Raw genomic sequence first — 22,872 nt, forward strand, 5'->3', positions numbered from 1 at the left:
TAAATTCAGCTTTTTATTCCTATGGTTTCAGGTTCCCAAATGAAATTTACTCCCTGAATACACCCTTTCTTAAAAATGACTGGTCAGGAGCTAGATTGAGGCATTCAGGTATAGGTCTCCTTTCCAAAGATTTATCTAAGACAGAAATTTCTACCTGGAGTGGGAGATGAGGGATAAAAACAAGGCTTGTCAGACTGGAGGTGACCACGTCTGAAGGCCACACTTCATCCTTCAAGGACACACTTCTCCAGCTCCTCACTGCTGTGAACTGTACTCTTTAACAGGCTCCAGTGTCTGCTGTTGGGAACCAGCCTTGTGCTGATGTTAGTCATCAGCTGAAATTCAGAGAGCCAAGAAAGCAAATCTCTCCTCATACTCCATAGCGTTGAGTGATTTCTGAACACAACATTCCCCCTGTCTGGGAGAACCAAACTGAGGAGTCCGTTTATAGCCAGCAAAGCTTTTAAGCCCAGGTTTAGCTTTAAATAAATGCCAGTTTTCCTTTGAGAATTCTCCGAGTTAAGAACATGCTGCATGCTCTAGTGAGTGAGAATATGTTTCAATATGTGCATTCATAGGTCTGCTAAACTGGGTCAGAGTCCACTGCCTAGTTATGACCAATGTAATTGCCCTCTAAAGTGAATATTCAGGCATGGTAGAGGAAGTTCTTATATATATATATATATTTACATATTATTTTTTATATATGTACCCACACACAGGAGGGTCATATACATAGGGTATAGCATGTAGAGGAGGTTCAGGAGCTATGCTTAAGCAGGGCAGCCTTCTTGGAGTCAGTGAAGGCCACAGATCTGATTTGCATCCAGAGGAGAACTGCCCTGTTACACTCACACAGTAAAGTGAGGTTTGCATGATGAATTTCAGCTGTGGATTGCCAGCCTGCCTTTCTGGGTAATTTGTTAGTTGTCATTCCCTCCTTCCCTGCCTCACCTCACCTACAAGCCAAAATTACTACAGGGGTTTTGGTCTTTGTCAGCAAACATTATGAGCAGGATTTAGAAACTGAGAATTTAATTAGCTGCTGAAGTCACTTACTGATAACAGTAGCATATTGGACTCCTTATTTGATAAAATCCTGTCAGGTATTTTATGTGTAGGGAATGAAGACTAATGCTCTTATGTCTTGCAACTTACAGTCAGGACCGTTAGATGTCCTTTAGAAAGAGGAGGGGAAAAATGAAAATTAAAAAAAATAAATTCCTTGGACTTCTCATTTCCTGTCACCAGTGTTGCTTCAGTATCTTCGCAAAATATATTTTTGTTTGCCTGTTTAGCCCTTTTTCTCTGTGGGCTGCTTCCCACTCCACCAGCTCCAGGAGGCTCTGGGGGATCTGCGTGTGCTTATGCCCTGACTGTCCCCTGCCCTGACACACACATTCATCCGTGGCTGCTGTCAACAAATCCAGCCCTGCAGATGTTCCTGAGAGGCAATCAGCCTCTTGTTGTAGACAACACCTTACCTAAACTGACATTTATATAAACTGAGATTTATATAAAAACATGCTGCTTTTTATTATTATTACTTTAGGGATGTGGGATATTTTTAGACATTGGCGTGGTTTATTCTCTAGCTTTAAGTGCTGGCTTATCGCATGGCACAGAAAGCATTTCCTAATTGCTCCTATCCCAATTAAGGCTCTCTGATATGATCATTACTGAAGCCTCCAACACAGCAAGGGTTTAATGCAGCACCTTCACTAAGAGCAGTTGATGTGGGAGCAGCAACTTACTGAGTTTCATGCACTGCGTCAGGGTTCACACAGCCAGCTCCTGCTTCACGCTCTCCTGGGGAGGAGGTGATACCTCCCACAGTCTTCCCTGTTCAGCAAGGCCAGGTTTGCGCTGGTGGTGAGCTGCTGTTGGATCCTGGGCAGAGGTCCTGGCATCCTGCTGAGCTGGCACTAAGGTTTGCCGCTGCCCAGGGCTGTGCGCTCAGGGAAGCGCTTTTCCTGCCTGGGACACCGTGCCCTGACCCATCCCTGGTGTGGGAACTGAGTTGTACATGTTGGAAGTCAGAAGTAAGAGGAGTCCTTGAAAACACAAAGGAGCACACTGGGCCTCTTACAAGATGAACAATGGAGTACGTGGGCCAATTACTGCAAAGAAGCAGCAATTTGGTGCTTTTTTTAAGACTGAGATTACAGAGAAATATCTACATTTTATTCTCTAAGCAGAGCTTAAGAGAGATCCAGATTGTACACATCCATTGTACTGGCTCTCTGCACAGGATTAAGTTTGACCCTGATAGCATCCAGTCATTTATAATGAGAGCATTAAAAAAATCACCATTTACTGATTTGCATCTCTCTAAAAGGGCCCACAAATGACCTCATGTTTCCTCTAGAACAAACTGTTGAGCTCTTAGGGAAAAAGAAAAACAATATTTTATAGTAAACACATTTCATGTCACTGTGTGCATTTTTTCCCCTAGATAAATAATTCTACTTTGCTCTGTTAGTAACAGTTCAGCTGATGTGTGTTTTACAGCTTCTTTTAAACGCAGCAGTTCTGAATGACTAATACAAGGGGATTATTAGATCTACAGAGCAGAGTCACAGACATGGCCTGCACAGCTGTTACCAGAGACCCAGAGCTGGGGAGCTGAGATGGGAACAGTTTGCTCATCACTCCCACAGGACACTCATCCTGTCTCAGCATGGCAGGTGCAGCTGAATCCTTTGAAAGCCTCAAAGAGCTTTGGCCTCCAAGGTTTCACCTGCCTTCACCAGGCTGAGCTCAAGGAAAGCACAACCCACATGTTAAGAGGATAGATGAGTAAACAGGCACAATCTTGACTATGCCTATGGCATCCCCAGCCACTGTGACTGGAGAAGGATGGGAAGTTTCCAGGCTCAAAAACCTTTCTTCAGGGCTGGAGGAGGAGGAGCAGCAAACCTCCAGCTAAACAAGATCAGGCAGTAGCTGCTGTGGATTGCCTGCTAATAGGAGGGTAGTGGAAAAGGAAAGTTGGGTTGTACCACTGGAGGAGCATGGCGTGACAGAATGTGGCTGTGATGCATAACTGAGTTGCTGGGTGCCACTGCAGCTTGAGCAGTTAAAGGAACAATGATCTGAAGTTAATTCTAATGTCACTGAAATGCTTCTTTCATCTAGAAATTACACCATGGCTATAGCTATCCAATACTACCAGTAACAGGATCAAGTAGAGACTAAGGTATTCTGATACTGTGGAGACCAAGTGTGAGGAGTTAGGGGAAGGAAATATGCAGAAAAAGCACGTATTTTTCTCCATTCGCTATAAGGAGAATTTGGAGAGCATGGACTGGCTGCCTCACTTGTAGACAGCTGTGAAGAGGTAAGGTTTTTCCAGCCATCTCCAGTCTGAGCTTTCTTTTCCCACATGTGAAGCTGAGATAATGAATGACATTTTGTCCTTCTGAAGTGCTTTGAAATATGTGGCTTTCTATTTAAGACCTAAGTGTTGTACGTGATGATATGCACTTGTAAATATAGGAAATTTGTCTTAATTGTGAGCCCACAAAATTGTTATATTCTTATCCATACTAATTATAAAGTTAAGCAGTTGTTACCTTCACCTCTGCTTTCTAGGTAAGCAATTAGGCAATTTCAGCATGTCCATGTGTTTAAAATGGACCCATTTTTCACTACTTGTTTACTAAACATTTTGAATTAAAACCTTTGAATGTAAAAATAGAATAGTTGGGGTCCCCTAGGGGAAAAATGAAACATGAATGTATGCCTTCAGATAAAAATACTTAGAATGTGACTAAATCTATGAATTTATTTTGAAAAGAGAACAGCTTGGAAGGAATTTGGGGGAGAGTTAATAAATATGTTTTCGTCAGAAACACTTTTGAATCAGGAATATGGACCAAATTCCAAATATTATTTTAATTATTAATTATTCACTTCAAACAGGAGACATAGCATGGTTTTGAGGTTTTAGAAATAGAGTGTTTTAATTCCTTTTAAGTAAGGAAAAAGGAATAACAGGGCTGCAGCTATTTGAATAAGCTACAAGGTGTTTCAGAAAGAAATTATTTAAGCTTTATTAAGAATGAGGAAAAAAGTTCTTCAGTTAGCCTGGAAGTATTAAGAGACATACTGCAATTGCATAAGAGGGGATCTTGATGCATGGGGCAGAAAGGAATGATCAATGATTCATAAATATAATAGTGGTAAACACAGTGACAGAAGAAAAAATGTATGTGGCTAATATAATTGTTACAAATTTAGTAGCTTTTGCTGTGAGATCAGTTATTGGGGATTTAAGAACAAGGCAAAAAAAGGGAAAAGATATTTTTTTCAATGGAAGATAAATGTGAAAGCTTTGAAAACCACCAAAAAGGAGTTAGACAGAAGAAGCACAAAGAAGTATGCTGCATTAATCCTGTTGTAGAATCATTTTGTATTCCCTCATCTTAATTATAAGGCCTATTCTCAAAACTCATTTATGGAATCTTTGACCTTGATAGAGGTCAAAAGCAAACGTGCTGGAGGGGAGGTGAGAGAAGAGCCAGGTGGAAGGGGGAATGTAAGGGCAGGACTCAAACTGAGGGAAATTGGAAAATAAATCCTGGGTTGGCAGGAGAGTGCAGACTGGAGAACAGAACAAAGGAGCTGTGAGGAAGGAATAAAAGACACTGCATCAGAGCCATCTTTGCAGGAGAAGGAGCAAATAAATTTCTTGTTGAGATGAAGCTTGGCAGAGCTTACTACAGCATCAGGTGCTGACGTCTGGTGTTGGAAGAGAGGAGGCAGAAGCAAGGCAAACTGTGACAGACCAAGCAGGGAGTCTGAAGGCATCTGTTTCCCAGCCTTAGGAGAAAGATGAGTGGATTGATGGGGCTCACAGTGGTCAGGTTCTGGCCACGGACAGCGGCAGCAGGCGGGGACTTGTTGAACTGGGCTGGGCAGCAAGGGGACAGTAGGGGTCAGAAACACTCGAACCTTTGGTGGTGGGACTGGAGTGGCAGAGAGCCATCTTCCCTAACATTGCAGTCCAGTTTTGATTTCAATTGATTTAAATTGTTGTACCCTTCCATTGTGCAGCAATAAACATGAGACTTGAGAAGTATCTTTTGGATTCTTGATAAATCAACCCCATTGCTTTTTCTCCCCAAACTGATTCCTTATTCTTCTCTGAGACAAGTATTTGATTTACATCGATCAAGTGCTGAACTCAACCACTGTATGTATTGCTGGGGATATGATAGCACTTGAATTATGAAGCTTTTGATGTAAAAAAAGTTGAAAGATTCAGGTCCCTTTTGGCTTGTCATTTCCCCACTGACCATTGAAAAGTATTGCTGCATCTGTAGCTGACTGTGGCCTGCTCAGAGCCTTCCAGTGTATTTAGGACTGGATGGATGTTGGCTTCACACTTAATTGGAAATGCTGGGGAGAGGAGTTGGAGGCAGCATACAGGGAATTCAACACTGTTGGTTCTTCACGTTCTCTGTATTTAAGTGTTCCTTGCTGATGGAGCACAGATGGTCTTAGATTAAGGAAAATACATGCCAGAATTGCAGGCTAGGCTCAGACTGGGGAGTTAAGCTTGACATGAAATAAGCAGAAGGCTGTAATTAGCTTATCAAGAGCGTTAGGCACCTGGCGGAGGAAAGCAGAGATGTAACGCACAATGTAGCTGTAGAACAATAAAAAATACTCAAGTCTCTTATGAAACATGGAGGACCTTTCATTTCTGGCTTTCTCTTCCAGCCCAACCTGGTAACTTTGGAAAGGTTCTACCCATTCTTGGTTATTAGTGATTTATCAAAAATGGCATTTTCTGACACTTTATGCTGCTGAACACCAAACCCCATAGAAACCAGAGAGTCTAAAGGTCACAGTCTGTGTGTATTGCCAAAAACCTTCCTGGGAAGCTTACACCATGCTTGCCTGTGCACCATGTGTACTCCCTGACTGCAGGTATCAGTCATCTCATTGCTCCCTCTTATTCCTTCTGCCTGTTTTTTTACAGCCACATGTTGTGTTTCACCTCAACCTGAGTATTTGGGCTCACTGGGGCAGAATTGCCATTTAATTTTAAACAGAAGTGCCTATCAGAATGCAGCTGACTAGTCCATGTGCCTCATGTGCTTCTGCAGTACATGTCAAAATCATAGTAGGAACAGGATCTGGATCTTTTTTCCTAGGTGTGCTAAACAAATGGAAATTCAGACATAAATCTACTGAACTGAATTGGGAAAGTACAAAGACTCCTTTTTAGCTGAGGGTTTAGAATTTTTTGCTCATATTATTGAAACTCAAAAGCTATTATTTTATATTGGGGAAGAGCAAGAGGGAGAGTCTGGTTTCACTTAAGTTCCCATGGTACAAGCAGGCTCAGGCAGGATCTCTGTTTTCAACCTGTCTTGCAAAACTTTCCCAATCTCTCTGGCTTGCACAAAACTGGCCTTGGCTCATTAAAGTAATCTCAAAGCTTTCGTTTGGTCTCAATAATGCAGCTTTCATTTAATTAAAGATTTCCAGTGCCTTTTTTTTCCTTTTGGTTGTACTACACCAAGCTTAAGTGCACAACCAGAAAAGAATGTTGATAGGATAAATTAAATCACATGCACATTTATTTGTTTAATTGTGCACTTCCCCCTTTTCTTTTTCAAGCCAAAACAGGACTCAAACCATGTTCAACCTCTTACACAATTTTAATGAGAATATATTGCAGTGTTTGTCATCTGAAAGAGCATTAGCACCCCCAGTGCAATAGATGTGATTTCCCTTAAGAAAAACAGAAGGCGCAGAACAGTGAAAATGTCATCTTAGTTCTCTATTAGTCTCTCTAATACTGCAGGATATGCTGATTTTGATTCCTGAATCTCAGCCTAATTGTTGGGAGAATCAGATCCAAATTGGACAGTTCCTCAAACTTATTTTAGCTCCTTCTCAAAGCAAACAAATAAACGCTGAACAAGTATATTCAATGATGTAACCTGGAGAGGAATAAAGAATGCAAGACTTCCTCACTTTAGAAAGCTGATAATACACAGAGGTTTCATGTGTGCTTCACTGATTACATTTTCAGTTTGAAGCATATATGGAAAGATTGCTTTTCATAGCTGAACCCTTAATGTGGGTGCACAGAAATGCACTGAGTTGACTGTAGGATTTCTCCAGAAGCAGAGGGGGAGGGAATGCAAAAATGTATGGTGGAGATCCCTTAACATCTCTCCATAGCAGTGAGCTTCAAAGAGGCACAATGGCGAGGAAACCCAGAGCAGAAAAATGAAGGAGAACAGAATTGCCTTGCTTGATGCAGAAATACAAAGGAGACTATAGCCATGGTAAATTGATTTTGTACTGAATATGGGCTGGTCCATTGGAAGGAGTTTTGAACCTCCTACTCCAGAAATCATTGTGCAAAACAGTAAGAGGAGGCTGCTTAGAAGTCTTGTCACATCCATCAGCGGAGCCCACAAGGAGGAAGGAGGGATTTAGTTCTGAATGGCGACTCTGCCAAAGAACATAAAGGCATAGAGATGGACATCTTTTGGCGGTAAAGGAGCCTTGAAGGAAGAATTGCCTCCACTATATCAAGGGAAACCATTGCTGTGACTCCATTCGTTGGCTCACTTAGAAATAGCTTGTTGTACCTTGTTTGTAGCAACTGAAGAAAAGGAACCCCACAACAAAACCTATTGTTTACAGAATAAACAGTGCTGGTGGTTTGAGAAATAGTGCTATGTGGTGCCCACCTGGCCAGTGACAACTGCATGTGCGTGCACATCAGCGGTACTTACATTCCCGACCTGTTTTTGACCGCAGTGAAATTTTTCTGTCATCATTTTCCCCTCAGTATATTTTTAACCTCTTTATTTAGTTATTTTATTGATTTAACATATAATCTTATGTCTCTGTAATCTCCAGTACATTTTGTAAATGTTTGTTGTCATAAGCTATAAACTGAATGTGACATGGCAAGAAACCAAATTCTGCTGTGGCTGTTAATTACCCAGTGTGCTAAAAGTCTCATCTCGGTTTCTGTATGCTTTTGTTCTTCAGTAATAGGAAACATATAAGTCATCCTTCCCCAACATCTCCTGTGCTGTTCTCCAGTTCTGGATGTTGTCATTCATTCTAAATTGGCCATAGGTGAGAGTTTTAAGGTCTTTTTTCACTAGCATGCCAAATATCCCAGTTTACTAAGACTATCAATTTATATTTGGCCCCATCCATGCTTTAAAACCAACAGAAATATGCAATTAATTAAGTTGTTTTCAAAAAAAAAAAAAAAGATAAGCATTCCCATATAGAACATGCAAATAAATCATTGCAGTCCTAAGAACTTTCAAGCAAAATGAAGTAGATCACCAGCAAAATGAAATCATCACAGACTGACATTTTTCTTTTCATAGTATGATAAAAATACAAACACTAGATAGTAGAAACAGAAATACAGTGCCATCTTTATCTCTCTTCTTCAGAGCTGTGTCTTTCTTCCAAAGGATCATGTTGGCATGTTCAGTAACATTGCTGTGTAAATATGTAACTGTCAAAGCTCAGCATAGAGTCACAGCAGAATGTGTACTCCTGCTTGCTTTATCATTATGGACAGCACTGCATTCCAGTATCTTTGTACCCTCACACTGATTCCCCTCTCTTTGGATATATCCTCATGGCATTACTTGTATTAATTTTAAGGGTCTTTCACAAACCTACTTGTCACTTTCAGTAAGAGGTTTACCCCACTTTGAATCAGCCCAGCACCTCTCTTTCCTTAGGTTAATGCACCTTATCCTCTTGTCTTCTCCTATGTGTCCTCTTTGTGTCTCATCAGAATCCCATCCCTGGTATACTAAAACTCCTCTGGTTATGCAAACCTCACAGTGAGTTATGTGGCTGGTGTGCCATGTCCTTTCCTTTCTGTGTGGTTGTGCTCCATTGTGTCTCTATGCTCTGCTGTCCACTGCTGCCTGATGCATCATATATTACTGCACTTTACTTATAATGCATTTTGGCAAGGCTGTACGTACACAGGCTTGCACAGGGAGTCCTGGGCTATGCTGGAGGCTCATAGGTGCTATGAAAACTGAAAATCTGGATGAAAAAGTTCCATTATGTAAAAAAGCTCAAATTCTCCTCTGTATGGAATTCAGCATCAAGTTACAAATGTTTTACGCCAGGGTTACTGGAAGTGTACTTAAAGGAACAGCAAGTCAATCTGCTTCAAATAGGAATCTTGACAGCACCTCCTCAAGGCTGAGCTGGCTGCTCCATTTTAATATGTTCCTTGTACACTGAAATTCCCAAAGAGCTGAAAAAAACTGTAACCCGGATGTGGCTGTTGTTTATCTTAAAAAGCACCATTTTGGTTTTAGTACTTGGTATCAAATGTTCTTGACTAAAGCTTTAGACAATCGTCTTTAATAATAAAACCTTGTACAGTGGTTCCATTTGGGTACACTGTAGAAACTGTGATCTGTTAAGCCTCATACAATGCTTCTTTCAGATATGGGAATGCATGTCTGGAGTTGGAAATTCCTACCTGATACTGCAGAGAGAGGGGAGTGTCAGATTCACAGACCTTATGTTGTTTAATAAATCTCCTGCAGGACAAATGGAAGTGAAGGCACACAAATTCAAATTTCTTTTTGTATATGAGTCTGTGGCCATGCCCCAAGATGTCAGAAAAGAGAGGACAGGATGTACAGTGTCTTGCCCACTGTTCTAATCTCTAAACCCTCTCCCTCACGCACCACCGACTCAGTGGATGTATTTTGTGACACTAGCGAAAAAGTGCTGTCTAAGAACTGATTTGTGCTAGACAGGAAAGTTTTTAGTCCTCATGAGAGCAAAGGTCAGTGCTCATCTCTGCCTCTGACATGCTCGGTGGCTTTTCCTAGTCAGATGACCCCTCTGTGCTTCTGGTTTTCCATTCCTCCCATGTGCCTGTGCTTTCTGTTTAGCTTGTAAATGCTCTCAGACAGAAATTGTCTCCCACAGCATGTTTGTATATTGCCTAGAAATATGGGGTCACAATCGCAGTTCACTCCTCTACGTGCTTCTGTAATACGAGTAAATAACAAGGGATTTTGACGCTGTGAAAGAGAGAAAATCAACAGCAATGACCATCAAAGAAGAGCTCACAGCAGCTAAAAACTCTCCTGAAAAACTAACATTTGCAGTGGAGAACAGACTGTGTTTGTAGGCACAGACAGCCAACCATGGTTGAGGAGCTTATGCACTTGCTGCAGTGCTGGGTACTGGGATGTGCTCTCTGCACAGGAGGAAAACTGAAGCATTTTACCTCGCATCTGAGATAAGGGAGGACCATGAACAGGACGGGTTACCATGACTCAACTGATGTACAGTACCTCATTTTGACTGGGATAACTTGATCAGAAAGGTAGAGCTCTCATACCTGGAGGCTGAGACCCTATTCTGCTGAGTGTTAGTGATGCTCTGTTTGGGTGTGCCTACAGTCTGAAAACATAAGGTAGGAGGACAGACTCAACTCTACATCAGTGAGTCTTCAAAATGAAACCAATGAAGATAACATGGTCAGTCCTCCTGGAAACTCTTCTCACTGTCTATTGTGTGCTATGTACACCATTCTGTATTTTTTGGTGCAATATGTGATCCAGGGCAGAGGAACGTGCCTCAAAGTCTTGCATTTCTCTTTGTAAGGATGTGATAACAGTCCATGAGATAGAGAAACGTGAATATTCAAATATGGTATTGTTTGGAACTGAGTTAAATACCCATTCTTAAAATGAGAAAGTCCTTCTTTCTGATGAATTATTCCATCCTTAATATGCCAGTGTGTAGCATCCACTTCTGCTCTGACTTGAACAGAGTGAGCAGTTGTGTTCAGCAGCCAATAAATGCCAGGCCAAAAGCAGTCCCTGTAGAGTAAGATGTTGACTTTTGGTTATAGAGAGAAGGTCTGATTCAGAGATTAGGGTTATGGGACCTGAAACTCACTGGTGGATTTGTTTGTTTGTTTGTTTGTTTGTTCGCCAACCTCCATCTTCTAAGTGTTAATTTGAGTTCTTCCCCATCTGAGTTACTGTTCAGCCACTCCAGAAGAGCCATATGATTGGGCCAGTCTGTTGATAGGCACTGTGGGTGCTTAGTTTAAATGGAGCAAACAGCTTGAGTTTTACCACATTTTGAAGGATCTGAAATCACTTAAGGGAAATCAATTAATAATTTGATAACACACAATACAATTCCCTTCATCCAAGCCCCCTCCTCTCCCCACAACAAATTGACTGAATTCTGTGATCATTCCTCATACCTGTCACTGCATGCAGCAGTGATTTGCAATTTGTATACTGCAGTATGAAGCAGAACTAATTACTGAAGCTTGGCATTTTGTTCTTTCGGTAGTAGTTATCTTTTTATCAGACATGCTTATCACAGTTTTAATAAATTACCAGTGTTGGAACTTCAGAAATGGCCTCTGGTGTATTAAGCTACTGTGCTTTATTATTAAGAAGTTAGATTTTCAATAAGTTATTTATGGAGCACTGTAAATGTGCCTTGTCCTCGAGAGACAAAAGTCAATGCTTCAAAAAGGGAATTTAACTTTCCACTCTTAGACTAAAGCAGCGAGTCTTTATGGAGAAGTCCTGGAAGACTAAATAGGGGAGAAGGTAAAGTAAAGAGGGTAAAGTGTTGTAGAAATGTTTTCACAGTAAACATCATAGAAAATGAAGAACCTTTTCATGGATTTTCTGGATCCAGCCTGTAGAACATTGAAAGATCTTTTCTTCCAAGTGCTGTAAGACCTGGAACTTATCAATTTCTTTTAATGCTGTAGAGTTTGCCCAGAGAAGAGTAGGTCTACATTGGTGCTGTATTATGTAGACACTGCAGAGTATACAGCCTTGTGAAATTGATTGTCATTATCAGCAAGAATCTATGGGTGGTATTTTAGAGGTCTGAAATCTGTTCATCAGTAAGGCTGACATTTTGTAGGGGAATGAAGCAGCCTCTGAGCATTCATTGTGTGAAGGACTTGATCTGCACCCCAATGCCTCCTTAAGCATGTGGTTAAGCTAAACTGGTCCAGTAGGGTATGTGCATATGTGCTTTATTTCCATTAAAGTCAACAGATTTTAAAAGTAGGGTAGAAACATAGTCCCTCCATGTTTCTCTCTCCCTAAACTTGGAAAAAAGTTTCCATGCCTTGCTGTGAAATGAGCTGATCCAAAAAAAATTTGTAAATGTAAACAAGAAATGCAGAGATTTTGGCCTGTATAAGGAATCCAGGAAGCTGCCTTCAAAGCAAGTGTTTATTTTTTTTTCCAGAGCTACATTTCTCTCAACATACTAGTGCCTTGTACAGTTACTGTAAAAGAAGATGTAAATAAATACACAGGGAAGGAAATGACTCTGCCAGCTCAGGTCTCTAGTGCACAATAGCTGTCATACCACAGCACCTCCTGCCCTCCTTCCTCATGCATAACTCAGCAAAGGGTGATGTGACTGGCAGATTCTGATCAGGGTGCCCAGCACAGCACAAGCAGAGAACCAAAATCACCTCATATTCTGTGGGCAGATTGAGAAGTCTCCTATGGGCACTGGGGAGGGTTGATGGAAATGGAAGTTCCTGCTGTCAGCAATTGCTGCAGACCTGGGCCTGGGACACAAGGTGCTGCTTTTGCTTCTGCTTCTGCTGACAACAGCAGAAGCCTGAGGAACACAGTACCTTCTAGAAAATGCTGGCATCTCACAGAATCAGTCCCTGATTTTTGGTGGGTTAGGTTTTTTTTTTTCAGTACTCAAGTACAAGCTTGTACTTCAGGGGGGTTTTGTCTCCTTTTAAACATACACAGGGTACATTCTGGTGTTACACTTTTTTCTCCTAATAGGAGACAACATGATTGTGGGTCTGTCTGCAGGTATGGAAGGCTTCCAGTGGTTTTCATGGAGCACTTATTTAATGGAAGTGAGATTGGTAACAGATGGATAGGTTTGTAGTAAAAGATCTTAGAAATTAACAACAGGTTTAATTTACCTGATAAATATGCATGTAACATATTCTCTTCTAATTTTAACTTTCCAGTTTTAAAGCAGTGTTCTGGTTTTGCACGAAAACTTGCAAACTCTGTTGTGCAAGTACAGGGAAGGGATTAGTGTATGCTTAATCTATTAAATTCATATGTGGTGTTTGAAGTAATTATAAATTCCTGGCCTGAATGTAAAAGTTGGTCTATAGAAGTCTAAAGAGATTTCCACATCAACAGTTGAGGATGCATATAGCTATTGATAACAGGACTCTATACTGACAGGCAGGTACTTTGGATAAAAACACTGGGATGTGCTGGTAATTAAATAAATGTATCCGGAAAGCTTCTCTCAGCAGTGTGTGCTGTATAACTGATTTGACAGCACATGATCAGATCGAATTTCTAGAGCACTGTTGATCTGCAGTCTGAACTGGGAGCAAACCATGATGCTCATAATTTATTGGGAGAGACATTAACTGGTTCTTTCTGTGTCTGGGTGTGAGATTTGAATATTCAGATATGTATTGAACTTAGCTATTGTGACCCATTTCTGTTAATTTCTAGTTGAGCAATATTGCATCAGGTACATGTAGTTGTACACGCGACTGCTTCTCTGTGATTGTCTCCTCCATGTGACTTCCTAAAAATGCAGAAATAATACACAAACACCAGCTCACCTCCCTTTTTTTTTACCTCTTGTTAAGGACGTAGGGGAGGAATTGCTGACACTCTGACCTAAAACAGTCTCAGCTTTGTTACTTAAGCACATGGCAAACAGGGCTTGGAGAAAGCACATATCGTCCTGTATGTGTAGGTAGCCTTGCTCCAGGTTTGTCACATCTTCATCCAGACTCTGTTTCCATGACCTATGCTATGGAAGTTGTCTTATTGCATGTGGGTCCAGAGATGTCTACTGCTTTTGACTGACTGATGTCACAGGAGGAATAAAAATAATCCCAGATGTGTTTTCTGGGGCTGGGAAACTTAAGTGTCTTAGACAACTGAGAAAATTAATCATAAATTCAGGATGATGACCCAACAGAGTGACCAAAAACATCTGGTGGATAGAGTTTGTATCTCATCCAAGTGTGCAGAGGCAGTTTCAGTAGCGGGGGGAAAAAAAAAATATTAATCTGGTTTATTGAGGGAGATGAAGAAAGGGAGGGGAGGCACCTAAGTCATTGTTCAAGAAGCTGGCTTTTGAGAAGCATTATGATCAGGTAAGGAGGTGAAAGTACAAAGCATCTCCTACAGTGCTGTGGTGTTATGCAAGTGTTAAGTAGGTCTCTGCCTCACTGAGAACTATATGGGTACATACAGATGCACTCCAGAAGAGAGATCTTTCTGAAAGTTTCTCTGTCAAATGTCCAGGATGTAGTTTGATACTGGGGCAGAATGAAATCTAAGGCAGAGGAAGAACATATCTTCATCTGTGGAGGTGGGGCTTGGGTTGGACATACCAGTGAGAGGACACGGAGCACCAGCATTACACAGGGAGTTTGCACAGAGGAGCCCAAGGCAACAGGGATGATGAGGGTGGGACATTTGGTCCGAAAAGGCAGCCGATCAGTCAAACAAAGAAACCAAACAATGCTGGAAAACTTATGTGAAAGCCTCAAGATCAGAGGTCTGAGCCTGCCCAGGTCCAACCCAAAGGCCCTGACCACAGATGTGTGCAGGCCTTTGGGATCCCAGCACAAGGACTTGTCTAGGCTGTAGGTCAGTGGACCTTGCAGTACAAATATTTAAATGCACATTAGCTGCTTTGCTTTGCAGTTATACTTTTATTATTGTTAAGATGTTCTGCTTTACAGGGTCATGAATATTTTCTTTGAGTCACCAGAGGTCATTGGAGTTACTTAGCCCACAAACTAACTCCTCCCTGTCCTGCCAAAGACATGTGTGGGACTTGTAAAACATGCTCTAGATTGCCATATTGCTTAATTATCCTCTTAGCTCTAATGAAGTGCACCCTGACTAATGATGCAGTCACAAACAACATGTTCCTATAATTTGGGCCGTCACCAAGATCTTCTGTTATCTCTAGACTCATCAAGGTAGTGCTTCAGAAAGCTGAAGGGCAATGTGCCTAGTAAAAAGAAACAGTGCTCTGACTTGGGCTATGTTTGCAAAATGCCTCGAAGTTCTGCAGTGCAGGTGTCTGGCAGGAAGAGCTGGGTGTCCTCTGGGAAGCCAAATTCTTCTGTTGCATTGCTGTAACCCCAGAAGACCCAGAGTATTTGCGGAGAAGAATCGATTGCTGAAGTAACCAACAATTTTTGTTTTCATTTTGTCCTGTCAAGCACTGTTAGGGTAAACTGGGCTCTATAATGGAGCTCCGTCTCTGTTTTTTTTTAAATGGGAAGAAGGGCCACCTAATATGTGACCTATTTTCTGAATTTTTTTTTCTTTCTTTCTTTTTATTTTTTTTTATATTAAGATTGTCAGAAATATGATCCAAGGTGCAAAGATATTGTGGTTAGGTGAATATGGGCTAGAGCTGGGACTGGGGATCAAAATACTGCTGTGCAGTTGTGTTGCAGATGTCAAGGGCTCCTAGGAGTCACCATTCAAAATTCCTTGCTCTCCTATGATGGCTTACTATGTGAGCTCTCTCATCCAGTGACATATACCCTCTCAGGATACAGCTTAATGATCCTTTCCAGCAAGGACTTATCCCAGGTCTCAAAAAAACACGTCTGAAGCACAAGCTTTTGGCCTTCAGCCTGGATTGGGTTGCAGTACATGGGAAGGTATTCCCCTAGTGACTCCCAGGGAAAGATCTGTACTCTTCCCTTCTCCGACCAGATCTTTGACTGTGCTCATAAAGTCTTACTTCAAGCCAAATTGAATGGAATGCTCAGCTAATGGAGAGATGCCTTTTTTCTTTTTTTTTTTAAGGAAGTAGAGATATCCCTTCCCCAAATGTTGTATATGAATGCATTTCCTGGGTGGTGGCATTTTTTGTAGTTCTGAATGAGTGTCTTCATGGACCTGAGCTGGGAGTAGGAAAATTCATCCTCTCTTCTCAGTGGTTTCCCAACTCTCTCCAGCAAAAAAGCTGGATTTATCATGTGCCGAGGGGACAATTTCTATGGAAGCCTAGGTTTTAAAAAATATATTGGCTGCAGTGAGAAGGTTCAAGAAGAGTTCAGATCTGGACCGAACTTTGAAACCATTTCCTTTGTTGGTAATGGACTGAGGAAAATAAAGAAAACCTGGCTCTGTTAGGGGAGCTTTGGATCTGTATCTGAACTTTGTGAACCTGGCCTTTCCTTATGTAACAGAGCTATTTTTCTTGTACTCAGAATGATGTATTATGTATAGTATGGATGTTTATTTGTATTTTCACCTCCAGCTAACTATACCTGCTTGAATTTGTTAAGACTATTTTTAAAAAGTGCTGAAGGGGGGAAAATTTGGGCTGGGTATGTTGCTGAATATTTTAAATCTAAAAGTTCTCTCTAGTGCAGCTTTTCTGGTCTTGACTTTTTGTGTTCTGAAGCAGTCAGTCAGAGCCAACTGGGGACCCCACACGTTCTCAAACCCCAGTCAACAGTGCCCTCAGCACTGATGTGTTTTACTCAATCTCAGGACCTGACCCCACTTTTCTGGCATCACAAATCACCATCAACCTTTCTCCCCACTTCCCCAGCTCCCAGTGGTTTTATCCAGCTTGCTTCACTGCAGGGTTATTTAAAAGGTAATAATCTTGGGGGTAAATTTAAGAAGACCAACAGATTTGTGCAGAACTGCTGGACTTTGCTGTAGGGAATGTTTTTGTTTTGGCAATGAAAGCTGGTGAGTTTTATACAGCACTGTCCTCCTTGAAAAGAAGGTGATGACTTGGTGTGTGGGGTTTATATCTTGGACCTTCCAGCTGAATGGTGATCAGAAGTTGTATTTACATGTAAATTAAAGTCTGTCCTCTGTGAACATTCCAGTTGCTTCTGCCTCTGGACTTCTCATCTCTTTATCATTTGTGTGCACTGTGAGCACAGTGGGAGCAAGATACATGTTTACTGTCACAATGCTGCTTTTAAATTGGGCTGTGTAAATTGGCTGGAGATGCTTGCTCTTGTTTTGGGAGTCTCCAGACATGGTGGCTGGTGGCATTCTTATGTGACTTGTGCATTTTGGTTTTTCAGGCAACAGCATGGGGTTCAGATGAAGACACCAGGAGGTCCTGTCAAAGTAAAGGGAAAACAGAGGTGAGTTTTTCAATGGTATAATGATGTTATGGGTAAATATATTTGGAACATGTGAAATCCACACAGGGAGCATCTGACACCAGCTTGAGCCTGTAAATTTGCAGCAGTTAGCTCTACCACCACATGTGTATAAGCACCACCGAGCGAGCCATTTCAAAGGCCCCCTGTCCAAGTTATTACACTTGCTCTGCAGGAAATTTAAAGGTGATTTCACTGCTGGAGAGGACACAATTTGTGATACATCAAGCAGCAGAGTGGTGGCAAGCTAGGGGTAGCATCTTGCAGTGGGGTCTGAGGCCAGGCAGGTTGGCTTAGTCTGAGTGCTCAGCGGTGAGCCGCTGGCATTCGGCTGTGTGGGATTCAATGCATGTTTGCAGTTAAGAGTTTATCATTATACAATTCACCTGAGAACTGAATCTGCTCACACACTGCAGTCTGTTCAGGTGGAATATCACAGAGCTGCTTTGGAGGCAGGTGCAGTCTGCTGAACTGCAATTTGAAGTAAGAATTGTTTGAAAAAACACATTCTGTCCCAGAAGTTTGGAGTTTGCAGGCGTTTCTGATTCAGCCACAGGGCCTTTCTCTAAGTCATTTTTCTACTGCCCTTGAATATTTTTGGTGTGATTTTTTTTCTCCATTTTTTCACCTGTATTCTCTTGTCAATCTCTCTAATGCCCGAGTGTGATTAAAACAGCCTCCCCCCTTCCTCTGTTCATATACATGGCAGTTTTGTTAGCTCTTCTGCCATAGGAGATCATTCAGAATGCCTGGCCACTGTGACCACTAAATCGTTTTCACAGTTACTACTCCTAGGATGTAATCTCCATGCTTATACACAAAGCCCTTTTCCTTTTTCTTTAATGCATAATATCTTACAAAAATGTATTTTGTTTGTTGGATCCAGCTCACCAACCATCCTGGCATATATCACTAAATATAGAGAGAGGCATTGGCTTCACTGGTAATTACTGCGTTTGTAATTTTTGGGTTATCCACAAATGTTATTTAAGAAAAATGTTGATTCTGGGCTGGTACCACCCTAGCTGGGGCTCTGCTAGAACAGCAATTTTATGAGTGATTTCACTTTGAGGACTGTTTTCATCCCAGTAATTTATCAGATTTTAATACCGTAATGTGTAAGTTCTTGAGACTGATTTTAAAATTAACTCTCTGCAGTATATTGTGCATTATTAAAACAAACACCTTGGAAAGGTCTCTTTCATTTATGTTATTTTTATCAACTAAAACTTGTGGTTTCTTCAAAGAAGTGTACATGCTTTACTTGCCACGTCTCTGGAGATCCATGCTGGCTTCCACAAGTAATCATTCTTATTTTTCCAACATTAATAAAATGTATCATGATCAGCACCTTTAAATTATCCCCTGGAAAACAGCCACATTACTGAGAGACAGTGCAGAGAACAAAGTCAGTGTTATGTTGCCTTTATTTTGTGTCTTCCAAATGAACTCATCCAGAGGTTGTAGTTAAAATGAGTGATGGATAGAGCAGAAGGGGAAGAAGTATATTTAATTGCATTAGCAGTTGCTCAGCTCCTAGTTTGTAATTGGTTTGTCTCTGCATAACAGTCCACATCCACCACATCTAAGGAATTTTGCCTGACATTGGAAAGTTGTGGCTTTTAAACATGAGAACTTTGGTATTTCTTTTGTCTGAGCACCGAATTATTTGTAAACTTTCCAAAAGCAGCACAACATCATTTTAAAATGTGAAAAGAAACCACTTGTGAAAATGACAGTGAAAAATGGCATCTCTTAAGTGCTCCCTGAAGAGCTTTGTGTAGCCAGGAGGAAGATGATGCACTAATAACACTTCTGGAGCAAGAAAGAAATGAGAGAAATGTCTGATAGGCATCCAGCTAGCACTTGTTCCACTGTGTTGCCGGTATAGCTTCCTTCTTTTTTTGTGTGATGCCCTGATGCTGTGGGGTCTTATGATTCACACAAGGTTACAGGAAAATCCCAGCCCAAGGCTTCAGCCCAGCTAAGTGGGGTTGGTGCAGAAATTGCTGAGCTAATGGAGGAATCAGCTGTTTCAGGCCTTCAGGTGGCTCTGTGTCACACAGAGGATGCACTCTCTGCTTATCTGGTGAAACTGGGGAACTCTGCACCACTTAAAAATAGTAGGCATCCAAGTTGGACAGGCACCATATAAATCCCCAGGCAAATAGAAATAACTGGGAGGCTGTCAGCTATTTTTTCCCCCTTTGTAACTTCTCCTAGAGACCTGAACCAACATTCTGATTACTTCTGCTAAACTATCAATATAGAATCGGCCCCTAAGTTTGATTAAAGTCCATTAAAGAAAACTTGGCTGGAAAAATCATTAGCAATTCTCTTTACTATCTATTGCACTCAGAGGAGAAAGACAGTTTGGTTGGGGCCTTGGCTTAAACTGAGTAGCAGAATTGCTTGTCCGAGGAAATAAATGTAGATATCTGAAAGTGTGTTAATAGCAGTGCTCGAGAGCAAGTTAGGTCTTGATTATTTTTTAACAAATCGAGATAAACTGCAACAGATAAATTAAATGTTTGCTGCACTCTAAAGTGTCATTGAAGGGGTAACTTGGAGTTCTGCTGGCTAATTCTCTGAACTCCAGGTTTTACTCCAGGAGTTTGTGTTTCTCTGAGGATGGCAGACCATCTGCAACAGCTATTTGTCTCATACAGTGTATAACTGTGGTTTTAATCTATGATTAAAATATATCAGTATGTGATGAAATAGGGTTAGCCTAAAAAAATAATTAAAATGGAAATGTCTGACAAAAGTGGTTTATTCAAACTAAAACTTTAAGTAGTGCCTATATATGGCTATGCTTTCAAAGAAAACTGCATTTGTACAATGAGATTAAGGGCTTATAACCTTTTAGAATGCTGGTGTTAAGAGATGACATAAGAAATGACTAAGAAGCATCTACACCTGGATTATTCACAGCATTCTGAAATTGTCTTTTTGAATTTTACCTCAAACAGAAGCTGCACTAGGTCAGCCCCTCCATTTGCTGATCTGTCCACATGAATGAAGGCAGTAACAGGGCACCACTCCTGCTTCTCGAGTTTGAAAATGTGCTCTCAGAGCAACCTGACATCTCTGTGAGCCAGAGACCTGGTCCTGTCCACAGTCATGGACATAGAGCATTCGCAGACAGTGAATGAACAGTTACTTTAAATGTTACAAAAAATAAAATAAATGAGGACAGGCTTAAATGAAGGGGGTGGGAGGGAGTGGCTTCAGGGATATTTGTTCTGACTGAGATCCTGTGCCTTGTAGTGTTGAGCATTAGAAGTCATGTGCTCTTCCTTTCTAGGAAAACAAGGGTCATTAGACTGGAAAAAAAGCGATACTTTCTAAATTTAAGGCCTTATCTCAAAGAAGGTTATTTTGAGGAAGGAACAAGAACCTCAAAGTGGGTAACATGCAATTCATAGGAAAATCAGAGATATGCTTAATTCTCTGGCAGTGAGCCACAGGTTTTTATCAACTCTGCCATATATTTAATAATAATCCCAACTAATATAACTGAGTTATTCTTATTAACCATATAAATATGCAGTCTTCCCCTTTGTTTAAATCCTTAATCTCTTGATCCCAGTAATATCTTCTGGTGATGAGATTTGCAGACTGATCATACACAGCTTTAACTGTCTGCTCCATAATGTGAGAGCAGGATCCAAATATCATCTTGTCTGGACAGAGGTGGGTTCAAACTTGCCAAATTTTCTGGTTATATTAAAGCCTGTCTGAATTTTGCCTTCTGGATGCCTGGAGTTTTCCAGCCACATGGAAGAAACTGCATTAAATAGCTCCTATTTTCTGTAGGGGTTTGTGAGATCATTTTACTACTCAGTTGCCTCAGCTATGAATTGTTGCAGAGAGAAGCGTCCTGAATGACTTTTCAAAGCAAATCCAGGCTGGTTTAAAGAACACAGAGAGAAGGCTGTTCCTTGGTATTTATTTGGAGAACGGGGTAGAAAGAGGATCTAATGTAAATCTCACAGACAGTGTCTTGAGAAAAATCCCACAAGTTGGACCTTTTAAGTGGTTTGGTTTCTTCTTTGCTTTTGTTGGAGGCTTTCATAGACTGACATGACTGTCAATGGGTACAGCAACAAGAAACACGAGATGAGCACCATATTTTTTCAGGTCAGGCAGGTTAGAGAGATGTGACCTGGTAGTTAGACCTCTGTGGCTGCCCTTCAGGAACTCCTCCAACTCAGCATGTCACCACAGCAAGTTTTGCACCTGCATTGTTTTGGTTGACAGATCAGGGCACATAATGTACATCTGTTTACTTTACTTTAAGTGTAGAAATAGCTTTGAGAACAGTGTATGAAATGTGCATATTATCATTGCTCTTCCTCGAGAAGAATGGGGCGCTGCTGTGATCATCAGTAAGACAGAGAAAATGCCTGGTCAGTTAATTCACAGGAACAACTACAGCTGGACATGACCCACACCTAGTAGCATAGTTTCTAAGCAGAGTAGAGAACATCCATTAGTCCCCCCCCTTTCTGCCTTTTACAGCTAATGAAAACCAACTAATGAGTTTGTTGTATCCAGTACCCTGACAAGTATCAGCTGTCCAATGTTTCCAGTCTGACACCTCACCCATACTGACTGTGCTCTTTTGCTCTTTGCTGCCACAGTTGGGAATGGGCTGGAAGTCACAGATGAAGTATCCTGGAGCAGGTTCAGACAGCAGCAGATATATTTGCTCAGTATGGTTTCTTCCTCTATTTCAGTAAATGACTTCTGCTTTGGACAGAATGGGTGCAAATAAAGCCATGCATAATTAGGCTAAAATAACACAAGATTATACTAGCTTCCAGCATCCTCACCAAGCCAGGCTACCAAGCCTAGAGTAAAAGTGTGCAATAGATACATCACTGGCAGTAGACTGCAGCATATGATCTTTCAGAGACATTCTTCCTGTATGCTATCTTCTAAGCTGGGAAGATTTTTATAGAAATTGAAGTTTGTTAATCTGTAGTACAGTTCTGTGCAAATAAGAGAATTCTCCAAGTTAGGATTTTAGATTTCTGCAGGACAGGGCTTTAATTAGGAATACGTTGTATAGCTAGGCAGGAGAGTGTCCAGCAACATAAATGGTTTTAGCTGGTTTAGGTCAGAAGCTGTGTTTAGACCCTGCACAAAGAAGGGAAGGGTGCAGGTGGAGGGGGAGCATATGGGTATTCTCTTATTGTGTGAAATTTGAGTACAGAGCTGAATTCTGGGTTAGATGCCAAATCAGTCATATTCTGAAAACAAAACTCTGTTGGGAGAGGACGTAATGCTTTTTGTAATAGCATTCACTCAAGAATTTCTATTACTTTGCATTTAAATATATAGTGGTCTTAACATTATGTGGGATTGAATAACTGTGGTCTACAGAAAGAGGAATTACTTAAAGCAGTCATGAGATACAGACATCTCCAGGGCAGGGAATAAATGGGAGGGCTCCCAACACTATGAAACAATGACAGTAGAGGGCAGAGAGTCTGGCAAGCCCTTTGTCTTGTTAAAGGGAGCAGTGAGACCTCTATTCTCAACACAGCATTTGGTACAGTGCTTCTCAAGGTCCTGTTTGATGGACTGATGCACAGTCACCATGACTGATCTGCTTCTGAAATTGGAAGTGCCGAGTCAACCCAGCTATTATG

At 41.2% G+C, this 22,872-nt stretch overlaps 1 protein-coding gene across 3 annotated transcripts in view; it reads left to right on the forward strand.

Moving 5' to 3' along the window:
• Positions 1–22,872, forward strand: part of SEMA5B (semaphorin 5B) — a 192,285-nt gene that overhangs the window by 98,284 nt on the left and 71,129 nt on the right. For all 3 annotated transcript variants that reach the window (XM_008922938.3, XM_029959871.1, XM_018072672.2), the window contains one exon: positions 17,132–17,194. In XM_008922938.3, coding sequence (XP_008921186.1) covers positions 17,132–17,194 — 63 coding nt within the window. The remainder of the gene's footprint in view (positions 1–17,131; positions 17,195–22,872) is intronic.

The sequence above is a fragment of the Manacus vitellinus genome, unplaced genomic scaffold (assembly GCF_001715985.3).
Source record: "Manacus vitellinus isolate BGI_N305 unplaced genomic scaffold, ASM171598v3 scaffold_22_pilon, whole genome shotgun sequence".
Taxonomy (NCBI): Eukaryota; Metazoa; Chordata; class Aves; order Passeriformes; family Pipridae; genus Manacus; species Manacus vitellinus.